Source organism: Merops nubicus, unplaced genomic scaffold (assembly GCF_000691845.1).
Source record: "Merops nubicus isolate BGI_N331 unplaced genomic scaffold, ASM69184v1 scaffold4444, whole genome shotgun sequence".
Taxonomy (NCBI): domain Eukaryota; kingdom Metazoa; phylum Chordata; class Aves; order Coraciiformes; family Meropidae; genus Merops; species Merops nubicus.
The window spans coordinates 1-12,876 of NW_008604718.1; the positions used below are offsets into that span (position 1 = coordinate 1).

Below are 12,876 nucleotides of genomic sequence, written 5' to 3' on the forward strand. Positions count from 1 at the left end.
CCTCCTCCTCCTCCTCCTCCCATGCACGTCAGCCCCACGGGATGGTGGCTGCACAACAGCCCAATGCCCCAGGATGTGGTCAGTGCACAGGGGGGGACCACAAGGCAGTGAACCCCAGGCCTGCACTGAGTGACACCCACCCACCCACCCCGCTGTGCTGGAGCCCACAGCAGTGGCACCATGTGAGAACCTGAGGTGCAGAAGGCCACATCTCAAGCAGCTTATCACAGGCACTGCTACAGCTGTGCCCTGCCTTTATGTTTTTTAGAATCACAGAATGGTTTGGGTTGGAAAGGACTTTTCAAGGTCATCTAGTCCAAACCCTTGCTCTGAGCAGGGACATCCCCAGCTAGAGCAGGGTGCTCAGAGCCCCAGCCAACCTCACCTGGGATGGTTCCAGGGATGGGGCAGCGACCACCTCTCTGGGCAACCTGGGCCAGGGGCTCACCACTCTGTGTCCACAATTTCTTCCTTCTCTCTAACCTAAATCTCCCTCTTTTAGCTTCAAAACATCACCCCTTGTCCTGTCTCAACAGACCCTGCTTGAAAGATTATCCCCATCTCTCTTATAGGAACTTCTAAGTCCTGAAAGGCCACCAGAAGGTCTTCCCAGAGCCTTCTCTTCTCCATGCTGACCAAGCCTAACTCTCTCAGCCTGTCACACAGCAGAGGGGTTCCAGCCCTCACCTTTCCTGGCCTCCTCTGGACGTGCTCCAACAGGTCCATGTTAGATTAGGAGCATTACTTCCTGCCAGCTCTGGAACTTCGTGGAGCTAAGAGGCTGATTTGCTGAAATATTTTCTGTGTTCTCAACTAGGTCTGCTGTGTTTACTGCCCTGAACTGTGGAATAATGCTGAATTATGGAACACATCCAGAAGGGAATCCAGTCCCTCTGATCCGACATCTGCCACCTCCAAACCCAGCAAGCCCAATTTGCCATGTGCACTGTGGTTAGCAAATAATCCTAGTGCCTTCCTTACTGGAGCAGGTTATTTACAGCCATGAATCACTAAACCAAATGCTACATTTTTTTTTTCCAAGTTCCATTCAGGCTTAAGATTTACCTTAAGCTCCTTTTGAAGAGAAGCTCTGCCCTGCAGCACAAAGTCCTGCCACGTCTTGAGGAACGTCCACTACAAAGAGCTACTTTCACCATGCTGAAGCTGCTTCCTTCCAGTACAGTAAACAGGCATTGGCCCTGTGAGCAACCACAACTGCTGAAAGCACAGGAACAATAGTGGGAACTTGGCTGCCTCCCAGCAGCAGCCACACGGACAACAGCATGGGAAAGCAGGAACTGAGTCAAAACAACTTTACATCAAAATATTAGGAGGGAGGCACTGAAGTTACACCTCTGTCAATGAGGTTTTACAAGCTGCTTCAGCCTCCTCTCTGTACCCACTGCTTCAGGCTCTGATTAAAGGGAGCAGAGTCCCCAGCTCCAGCTCTGAGCCTGGAATGACACCAGCACTACAGGAATACCCACCACAATTCCCAGGTCTACAGCCAGTTACACCCTACTGAAGGTAAAGCTGATGGCACCAAGCTAACCTGCAATGCACTATTCCACAACAGCATTTTATGGCCAATTAAACTTCCTGCCACCCCTAATGGCCACTGGCTCCCTCAGATCCTGCACTGCTCCTGGAGGAGCTGCATGGCCACGGGCCAGCACTGGCCACTCGTGGCTGAACAGCACTCCCTCGTGTTCCCATGGGGAACCAGCACCCCTGGCCAGGTCCTCTCCTCCACCTGCTCCTGGGACATGAAACTGGCACTGCTCCTCTACAGACACGTTCCAGAATGAGGAAAACACCTTTAGGGGTCTGTCCCTGCAACAGGGCTTTGTGCACTTGGATTATCTGAAAGGCAGAACTAGAATCACAGAACAGCTTTGGTTGGGAGAGACCTTTCAGATTGAGTCCAACCATCCCCCAGCACTGCCAGGTCCCCACTGCCCCGTGTCCCTCACCCCACATCTCCACGGCTTGGAAACCCCTCCAGGGGTGGGGACTCCACCACTGCCCTGGACAACCCTGCTGGGGGAGGAAGCAATCCCTTCTTTAGAACAGGGAGAACCACCACTACCCACGTCACGCAGACCAGTGGTTATGGTTTCCTTCCATCAGCCACCAAAATGCTATTGCAGTGACATCCAGCAGCATGGTTAACAAGCTGACACTTCCTTTGGAGTCAGCTGATAGAGTGATATCAAAACCACTCTTCAAGATAGTAGCTAAAATCTTGACAAGACAAACTTTAGATCTGACTTAAATGCCCCAATTTTCTTTTGGTTTTGTAATTATTAATAAGGTCTTTTCAAACTTAATGAAACTACCCATTTTCTGAGGCATCAGGAGTTATGTTACCAGACACACAGAGGGGGGATCCAGACCAGGCCAACATCTGGCTGTCAGGAGCAAGACCACATACACCCTAGAGATCACAGTGCTCTCAGATAAGGGGGTGCACCAGTGGCTGCTCCAGCTCTTCCAGCTGTCTTCTCTCATCTGCTGACTTGATCTGTGTTACCTGGATTAAACAGCCATCACACAGCTCTCCATCAAACCCCAAGAGCTTGATCTCTGATTGTCTCTGACAGCACAGCAGCTCAGCTGGAGGCCCAGCCAGCAGGCTGAGCCAGGTCCCTCACTAACCAAGCCAGCCAGGACCATTCTGCAGATGGCTCAGCAGAAACAACCCAAGTCACAGCTGGTTCCTGACCAAGGGAGTAAAAATTCCATCTAGCACCATCCCCATCCTGACACCAACCCTCTTCTCCCACACGTACAGCAGCATCTGTTCCAAGTCAGCCAGAGCTGCTGCTCTTTTCCTTCAGTGTCTGTTCTGGAACAGAGCAGAGCTTCCCCACCTCCTACCAGCAGTGCCCTCCCTGTACCAAGTGTGGCCTCCACTCACTGAGCTGGCTCATGTTACCTCCTCCTACCTGTGACCTGGATCATTGTGCTCCTACAGTAGCCTCAGACACACCAAAGAAGAGATCACATCACCAAAACTGCAGCAGCCCACAAAATGCCCTGGGGCAGGGCAGGACTTGCTCGTAGCTTTGAGATGTTTAAGGACAGGAACAGGGAGCACTCCACAAGTGGCTGTGGCCACAAGCCAGCCAAAAAAAAAAAAGCTGGTTATTGATCAAAGGGCATTGCAGAGGAACAGGAAACCTCAGCCCTGTGGCTGCATACCTGCTGTGCTGAGCAGCTGACAGTGCCAGTGGTGCAAGCAGCTGGACAGGACCAGTGAGCTCCACTTCAACAAGTCCTTACACAGATCAGACCTAAAGGTGTCTCCTATCAGCTGCAGCAAAGCTCCTCACCAGCTGGAAAAGGGACATGAGTACCCCACATACCCTGGAAAACACTCATATATCATAAATACAGCACGTGGTCACTGCAAGACTGGCATTTGAATACCTGATTACAATGATTAGCCAATTAAGGATGATTAAAAGGTCACAGCTAGGAGGAAGGCACACAGCAGAGCAGAGAAGGAAGTGATGACGTGCAATACAGAGAACTATGATTCAGTCTCTGACCCAGAGATGGCCACAAAGCATTTGGTGACCAGCTGCACTGGGCTCACCCGAGTGCTGGGCTGAAGGAGGCCAAATAAATACAGTCTGTAACTGAAAATACCACTGGAAGCAGCTCGGTAGGTTTGGATTCCAGTCTGACAGAAAAGGCAGCAAGAGGAATCAGTGCTGACACCAACTGGATGGTGAAGAGCCAGACCTGAGAGTACCAGGAAGAGCAGCATCACCAGCAGCCCAGGGGAAAACACAGGGCAAGGCAGGACCAGCCACCAGTGGCCCTACCAAAGGCTGATTAATACCTCACACCATCTATCACCTCAATGGTCAGAACCAAAGAAGGATCAATATCTTGCTGGAGTCACAAAACCACAAGCTTGTGAGAAACTTCTCCCAACTACAAGCACAGTTATAGTATGAAGAGAATTCCCTGTGAGGGAACCCAATACAGAGTGGTGTTTAAGAATCCTGCTCTTCCCTCCCTCAAAGAAACATCAATTAATCTGACCAAAGCCAGACTGTGTTATCACACCAGCCAGGAATGTCTGGATTCTTGAAGAGCCATTCTGAAGACTCATAAAGCTTCTGCAGCAACCTGCAAGGCTCCATCAGCACTCTTGGCTTTCTTGGTTTTGTTTGGGGTTTTTTTTGGCTAGCTGGTACAGCCACAGGAATTCTCAGTAGCTCTTGTCAGGCCGTCTTCTGTCACCAAAAAGTCTGATGCTCAGTCTTTTCTAGGAACCTGCTTCTCAGTCATCCCTGTGTCAGTGTTACCCATCACACTCAGTAAAACACAGACCAAGAGCAAGCAGCAGCACTCTGGAGTCCTGAGCTGGGCAAATGATCCAGGCTTGATAAGCTCATGCTCCTCCTCATTCCCACAACCCAAACTGACACAGGAGCCCGAGGTAGAGTTACTGGACAGAACTCTACCTGCATCTAATACAACCTACAGAACAAAACGTTTTGCCAGACACAGAAGCTGTTTCTCAAACTCAGAGGTGTTGCTCAATACCCCTGACTACAGGACACAGGCTTCCTGGAGGTCAGTCACCATTTCACACATGCTCAGACAGACCACAAACTATGCTGTGCTCAAAAAAATACTGCAAGGATTTCTTCAGGCTGCTTTCCTACACTTCACAGCAACACATATCCCCCATGCAGAGCAGAAGAGGAATCAGCAAGTCACTAGCAGACAGTGGCATCGAGTGGGTCCCCCCATGTCCAACAGCTTCACTAGTGTGTAAGAGCAAGACAAACACACAGCAGATGTAACCCATCAATAACTCAAAGCTGAAGCTTTAAAAATGGGCTTTCATGAGAATTTTTTTTTTTAATTAAGAGTTACAGCTTCTTCAGGTATACCTACCTCATGAATAAAGCATCTTGGCTCCCCAAGACAGATTAAATAACTCAACACAAAGCTTGACAACTGACCCTGACATCTCTGGTTACTCCTGATTAGAAGTAGAGAGAACTAATAAATATCTCCTCGTTGCCTTTGTGACTGAAGGCACAGCTGGGCTTTTCCCTTCCAGCTTTTTTAGACTTATTTAATATTGTGAATGTCACAATTGTCCTTCCAATATTTTCTTGCAACACAGAGAGTGTACACTATTGAAAACACCTAAGAAATACTTCAGGTCCTCTAGAGGAGGATATATACACAGAAAAGAACCCAAACCTGCCCTGTTACAGACTAAAGCTGCACAATATTAGACACCATCACAGTGAGCTTTTAGACCAACCACAAAGTTTAGTTTCACTGGGGTTCCTTCCTGGCCTCATGGAAAATCACCAGATATATGTGAAAGCAAAAGCATTCAGAGATCTCTTTCAGGCTTCTCATGCTGGCACCCACCCCCTTGGCACATTCAACATGATATATCACCATAATTTTTTCATGTGCAATTTAAAGAATGTTTGCCTCTTACAAACCTAATCAAATAAAAGAACTTAAATAACATCCAAAGATTTCTGTTTTACAATAGCACAGACTCTAACAGGAAAACTTTAAGAAAATGCCCTGTTTTCCAAGCACTATTTTTGCTCTCAGCTGCAAAACTTTCAGTGGGCAATCTCACCTCACCACCAAGCAAAGCACATGCCAAAATTAAAATTACACTGTAAAATTAAAGCAGAAACGAGTGAAGCCAACTCTTTGCTGGAGCTTCAAAATGCACCAGCCATCAGCTAACACTAAGAGGTTTGTATGTGTCAGTGCTGATTACGAGCTGAATTTACAGCTGAAAAACCTGCTAGATTAATGCAGACAATACCACAAACAAAACTTAAAACTGATATTTGATTAGCACCGATTAAAACATGAAGTAATTAGGTTCCAAGTAATACAGTGCCTATTCACGAAGGCTTTAAAAATCAGATTTGTCTTTTATAAACGTGAAATTATCAGACAAATAGCAACTGCTGTGCAAGAGTAACCCTGCAAAGCTGGCCCAGGAACAGCAGCCTCTGAAAAGGAGCTTTTCATTGAAGAAAGGGTTGTTGGAAGGGGAAGTGCTCACCGAGACAAGCGAAACCTATCAACACAGCCACATGAAAAACAAGTAAGGAGCTGTAAAAACACACACTTCCAAAGCCATTAGCACTGGCTGTTTTACTTCAGGAGCAGGTGGCAGGTCTCACTGGCAGCAGGGGCAGGAGGGCTCCTGGAAGCAGCAGCCTCCGGAGCCCAAAGGGACCTTTTAAACAAATGGGAAAGGATATTTCTAATGCAGAGGATGCAAAACTACAGCCCCTATGTTAGAGATCAACACGGAAGAAATTCCAGTTACTAAGAGGCATATTTAACTCGTCCACAGTCTCCTTGTTTGAGTATGAAAGAGAAACCAGCCTTTCTCACCCCAAATAAACCCCAAGTTTAACGTTACTGTTCTGAAAGAGCAGGCAGAGTGCAGAGCACAGCCACCACCCTGTACAAACATCCTCAGGACTCCCGAGAACAACATAAAACATCCAGCTCGGCAGGCACAGCACGATTAGAGAGCACAACTCACCCACAAATACTGCAGCAACTTCAGCAGCCGTGGGCAGTAGTAATACTCCATCTTCCAGAGCACGGCGTTAACCAGAGCCCATCCTCGAGCCGCGGCAGCCTCTGCTCCGTGCTGCTCCCCGCCTCCAGCAGGAGTTGGGAGCAGAGCAGAGCAATTAAACACCCCCTGAGTAATGGGCCCGGGTGGGGACAGCCCCACGGCCCCACGTCACCACACGCCCCACGCCTTTAACAGATGCTGGGGCTACTTAGAAGCAGGAGCGGAGCCACCAGCACCATGTGACTTAACCACTTGTTATTTGGCACCTCACTGCTCCGGCTTCTTCCATCTCAGTAATCTGCAAGGAGTTAGGCTAGAATCAATAACAGCACGTCGGGGTTTGCACTGAAAAGCCCTTCATCTGGGAGGAAGGAGAAGCTTCTAAGCCCACCCGGCTGGCAGGCTGGGTTATGAAACACTATTAATGCCACCACGGCTCTCGGGGTTGCTGGCTGACCTTATTTTTCTGTGATGTGCAGGAAAAAAAAAAAGCCATACAGGAAAGAAAAGCTCCTGCTTTGAACAGAAAAGTGTCTTTTGTGAAGGAGAAGAAATAAGCACAACAAAGTGTCTTTTTTTTTTATAGCCCTGGAATGCTCCCAGCAAAGGGATACTACCGAAAAAGGGAGCGAGTGCTGGCAAAGCCACGTTAACCAGCACGGGGTCACCTCCTCTGCTGGGCTACAGCCAGGCAGCAGAGCTCCACCACCACAATTCAGATGATTTCTGAAGAGCAAAAAAGGAGAATCCCAACATCTCTGTCTGTTCCTATGGTTTTGACCTATGTCCTTTTTTTTTGATGGGAAAAGGAATGACAAGTGACAAGAGCCAGCCCCAGGAGGACCCATCCCAGAACTGCTCCAGCTTCCACCTTCCCAGGACACAAACCACCTTCCAGGACACCACAGCAACTGGAAATCTGGGTTCTGTGTCTTTGAGAAAAATACCCCCCCACTTTTCTAGTGGCCACCTAGAAGACCTTGCAGAGCTGACAAATTCTTTTTATTTTCTTCCAGACTCATTCAGTTTTTAGCTAACAGAACAATTGGCACAGAGTCGGGGTTTTAGTGCCTCTGTTTCCACCCAGGAAGGGATGGAGCTGCACTATTAGGGGCTTTATACAGCCAGAAGATGAACCAGCTTGTTCTTCAGTGGGCAGAGAGACCTGTCACAGGCAGAACCAGAAACAACTGGTGCACTGTGATAATCCAAACTCCAAACTCATCTGCACGTTTATAAAACATTTATCTTCTCTCCCTTGCAGTTCATTTCCAAAATATTTTTAAGAGTCAGCTCATGATTTTCATCAACAAATCTTATTCCACCCACACCTCAGTCTCGAGTAAGTGCAGATTGATATGGATACCACTATGGATACCAGATTTTCCTCACCAAAGGACCAAAACCCCAATGTTTAATATGAAATAAATAAAATATATTCCACAGGCTTCAAAATAATTAATTCCTACACCAGTTCCCATATTAAAGCACTCTGCTTTACCTACACAAAGCACCAATTCTGGTTCTAAACAACCACAGCTGCACTGAAGCTGCTCTGTTTGGAGATGAAGGTGTCATTTCTATTTAGGGGATGAGTCCCACCACACATTCCTCAGTTTTTAGTTCATAAGACTCCTATCAGCCTCAGTGACTTAATCAGGAATTGAGGTTTGTGACCTAAACATCAGGGAATTGGAGACCTGTGTCAGCTGTGATGGAATATTTACAACTTATGAAAGACTATCTGAAAACACCTTCTGAAATTCCAGTGGTTCACCCCAGCACTGCAGCTACAATTCCTCTAGTGCACAGAGTGAAGATTAAACCTGGGCTTTACAACAGGATGCAGAACCAGAGAGCATCTCTATCTCACAGGTAGCCACACCAGAGGCCCTAGAATATAGCCATGAAGAAATGGCTTCTCCAGAAGGATTCCACCACTGTGCCTTGCTTCAGTGTAGACCTGTGTTCATCCATGAGAATGTTGTACATTAGCTGCCCTGGAAAATGTCATTCCAGTAGTTATGACAGGGAAATAATGCAGCAAGTTTTGGGCCCCTCACTCCCAGAAGGCCCTTGAGGGGCTGGAGCGTGGCCAGAGAAGGGCAACGGAGCTGCTGGGGAAGGGTCTAGAGCCCAAGTGTGGGGAGGAGCAGCTGAGGGAGCTGGGGGTGCTGAGCCTGGAGCAAAGGAGGCTCAGGGGAGACCTTCTGGCTCTGCACAGCTCCTGACAGGAGCCTGGAGCCGGGGGGGGTCGGGCTCTGCTCCCAAGGGACAAGCAACAGGACAAGGGGAAAAGGCCTCAAGCTGTGCCAAGGCAGATTTAGTTTGGAGCTGAGGAAGAATTTCTTCCCTGCCAGGGTTGCCCAGGGCAGTGGTGGAGTCCCCACCCCTGGAGGGGTTTCCAAGCTGTGGAGATGTGGTGTGAGGGACACGGGGCAGTGGGGACCTGGCAGTGTTAGGTTATTGGTTGGACCTGATGGCCTTAAAGGTCTTTTCCAATTAAAACTCTTCTAGGATTCTAAACCCAAATTAAGTTTGTCAAAACCCAAAGAGTAGGGGGCAGTTCATTACACTGCTCGAGTAGCAAATGCAAATAAAGTGAATCTTTTATTCTACAATAAAAGCAGCACATTGCCACTGAGCACCACAGTCTCATTAGAAAGATAACGAGGTCTCGAGTGACAGTATAGGCAGCATATTTTTTGTCACTGTGACACACAAGAAGTCAAGTAAACTTCACAGCTAATCAGCTAAGACTACTTCTTGTGTGTCACAGTGACAATTAAACTTCACAGCTAATCAGCTAAGACTAGACCCTGTTCAAACGCAACACCAGCAGCTCTGCTTCCTTCTAATCCTCTTTTAACAGTTTACCCAGTGAAACACAGATTGCATTCAAATTTGGAGGAAGTGTGTCACTGCACTGTGGTCAAACCCAGCTACGTGTGTCTCTCCAGGAGAGGGAAGTCCTGAAACACCCCAAGGAGAAGAGCAGCTCCACAGCAAGCCTTGGTCCCTCTCCAAGGGCACACAGAGGTATTCACCTTGGTGCCAGAAGTAATGGTCCTGTTTTACAGAGTATTCTGTGGTGACAGCATTCCCTTCCCATCTCTGGCTACACTGGATGGACTCAGAGGTTTATTAGGAGTAGCCTCACAGTGACCAGCTTGGACAGTAACAGTCACATCCATCTGAGTGCACTCCCTGAACAGTTCAACCACCCCAGTGCTATTTCTGGCAGTGCTTCTCTCCCACATTCTACCTCATCCACATCATTACATATTTGTACTCTAAGCTGATGGCATTTAACAACTTTTAGGCATTGAATGATAATGGCCAACTCTGTTAATAACCCAAACTCCTCCCAAGATGAACATCCAACCTGAAGTCCACGCTGAGAATGGGAAAGATCAGGAGATATCAGCCCCTGGATACCTCCCATGGAGTGTTAGGATTAGAACTGGAGCAACATGAGCCTGTTTCCAAAACTCCCATCAGGAAATTTGTTTACAAAATCCTTATAGATTTGGGTGTTTTCCTTTGCTTCACTAGAACAGAAAGAAGAACTCCCTCGATTCCTTTTCCATCTCTTTGTCTATTCTCTATTAAAAGGCTGTGAACAGCAGTGTGACTAATGACAAAACCAGGATCTCTGCAGAGGACAATACACTCAGTCACCACAGGAGTGTGCTGCAGGCTGAGAAGACAGGAGAGCTGACCTTGGGACAGTTACTGTGCTAAAATCTTTCAGTCACCTCTTTTCCATACAAGTAGAAGAGTGCTGAGAATATGTGGGACATCCAGATTTTCAAAGCTTGCAAGTATGTACATGTTATAAAAGAGTGCACTCCACAGCATTATTCTAGTGTAGCAAAGCTGTCTCCATGCATGAAGTTGAAAAAAACCCAAACCAAACAAAAAAAAAAACCCCAAACAAACAAAAAACCACCCAACAACCACAGCACTTGAAGTAGTTTAAAACAAGTTCTTCCAGTAAGGAAGGATTTCAGTGGCAGCACCAGAGTCGCTCTTAAAATTGCAGAGTTCTGTGTTGTTGGTGTGGTTTTCAAATCATTTTCCACAGAAAATTTTGGTATTTCATTTATCCCATAGCTTCTGGAAGATCTGGATCTTTGCTTTGTATTTCAGAACACCCCATCATAGGATGTTATTTCCCAAGATAAAAATCCCTCTGTGGACTAAAGTTAGGACACCCTTCTGCAATATAGGAGAATACCACCCAACAACTTCAAGGTGGATTTTACCTCAAAAAAACATGCCTATTAGAGACAAATTGGGCTACCATGAACATCAGTTATGATTTTTCATATAAATACCTCTCTTAGAAAGAAAATCTAACCCTTTATTTTTCAGGCTACTACATGGTTCTGCTTGTCAGGACAATTTCCCAGAAAACCTTTTCTGGAATCTAAACAATTTTCATTATCTAAGACGAGGAACAAACAAAAAGCACAAAGATCCAGACCTGTCTGAAAGAGCTCAGGATGGAAACTCTGCTTCCCAAGGACAACAGCCACGCTGCCTGGTTGACGTTTGGTCTGAGGGTCTGGCTCAGCCCAGGGTGGTGAATCCTGGGCACAAGTCCCTCATCCCACCCTCATCCCTGCCCGAGAGCCTCCTCCAGCACAACATACCAGCCCCTGCTCCAGCCTCCTCTCCTTGTAAAAACTCTGCCAGCTCCTCTGAGTAGAGACCAAGGAAAAGTCCATTCCCTCTGGTTTGTCTGAACTCTGCTTGCAAGAAGCCTGTTAAAATAAAGTTACATACGTTATGTACACATCCATACACATATGTATGTATATAAAATGCCTTTTGGAGGAAAAAAATATTTAGTTCAAAGGTGAAAACACAAAATAGAAAACCATTATAGTCATCAACATCTAACTGGCCACACTCCAATGCATTAATGTGTCACTGTGCCAAGGGGATCCCTTCCAGGGCACAGAAGTCAGCATCAGCAGTGGAGCTCCATTAAAAAAACAACACAAATTTGTTATTTCTTTGAGAAAAAAACACTTCCTTGAGAAAGAAAAAAAAAAAAACCAAAAGGATCACTGCTGACAACTTCTAAAATAAACCCAGACTACTTCTTTTCAAGTAATTATAAAATTGCAGAGTTAACAATTTAACATCCTAGGTTCACAGCATTAAGGTAACACAGACATTTTAAAGCTTTTTCTAGGTCTTTGTGGAAATATCAATATTTATAAACTTGAAACAAAAACCAAGTCATCTAGCACAATATAAATTCCTCTAGAAAATACAACACAAAAGGAAATGAACTCTACTGAAAATTATGTGTCTCCTCATGAGCTGCAAAGTCACAGCAACGGCTGAAAAGCAGCAGAGGTGTAAGAAAAGCCTCCCCTCATTTCATTTGGTATAATACCTTTTTATCCTCCTGGAAGCACAGTTCTGCCTGAGAGGACATCCTGGGTTTCCAGCTGCTGCCCAGGCTCTCCAGGGGGAAGCTCTGCCTGCCCCAGGTCGGGACCCTCCTGCCCCTCACCTCCTGCAGCACCAGGTTCTCTCTCCCTGGGCGGATCTTCTCTGAATACGATCGTCTTAAATCTGCAGGTGCACTGCCTGACCCAGACGTGCATTTCCTCCAATCCACTTTACTTTTCACATTGGAAGAATCACTCTCACACACTGTCTTACTTGCACTGTCCTTGTTGCTCGTTATAGAGCCCCTTGCTACGTTTTTAGTCCAATCAATTTCTGGAGACACCTCCAAGAACTGTTCTTTCATGACCAGCTTCTTCTGGAAGAGGCCATCATCTGCCTTTAGGGACAACTTGGAAGCAAAATTAACTTCCCACCTTTGGTCTGTACCAACTGCATTGATGGGCTGAACCTTATCAATCACAAACTTGGAGCTTTGATTCCTGGAAGTTAAGTTCACTTCTTCATCCTCATCAACGATGAAAGTTTTCTTCCTGGCGAACTCCACGGGGGAATTTACAAACTTATCTGAAAAGCAGCTGCTAGGATTCCCCCAGCAAGGAGGACTGAACTTTCTGTCTTTGGATTTTTGTTTATCAAACTCAGGGCTACATGATTCCAGTTTCTCTTTGCTCTTTTCATTCAGAATTATTTTCTCTGGCCTGTGAGATGTTTCCACGCAGCCGCTTTGCTGGTTACTAGCAGAAGTGTGATCTGATCCCTTCCACTCTCTCCAGCTATAGGAAGAAGTTGTCCTATCTGACACATTTCTTTTGTTCTTTGATTTGTCCCTGCTGCAC

The 12,876-nt window shown here is 46.7% G+C and overlaps 1 protein-coding gene across 1 annotated transcript in view; it reads right to left on the reverse strand.

Annotated features, from left to right (window-relative positions):
• Positions 1 to 11,281: 11,281 nt before the first annotated feature.
• Positions 11,282 to 12,876, reverse strand: part of LOC103771779 (uncharacterized protein KIAA1671-like) — a gene marked incomplete at its 3' end in the record, with an annotated part of 8,618 nt that continues 7,023 nt past the window's right edge. Inside the window, exons 3-4 of the mRNA XM_008939090.1 lie at positions 12,021 to 12,876; positions 11,282 to 11,376 (exon numbers count right to left, since the gene is read on the reverse strand). The exon at positions 12,021 to 12,876 is cut by the window's right edge and continues 2,363 nt beyond it. Of these exons, the coding sequence (XP_008937338.1) occupies positions 11,282 to 11,376; positions 12,021 to 12,876 (951 nt within the window). The remainder of the gene's footprint in view (positions 11,377 to 12,020) is intronic.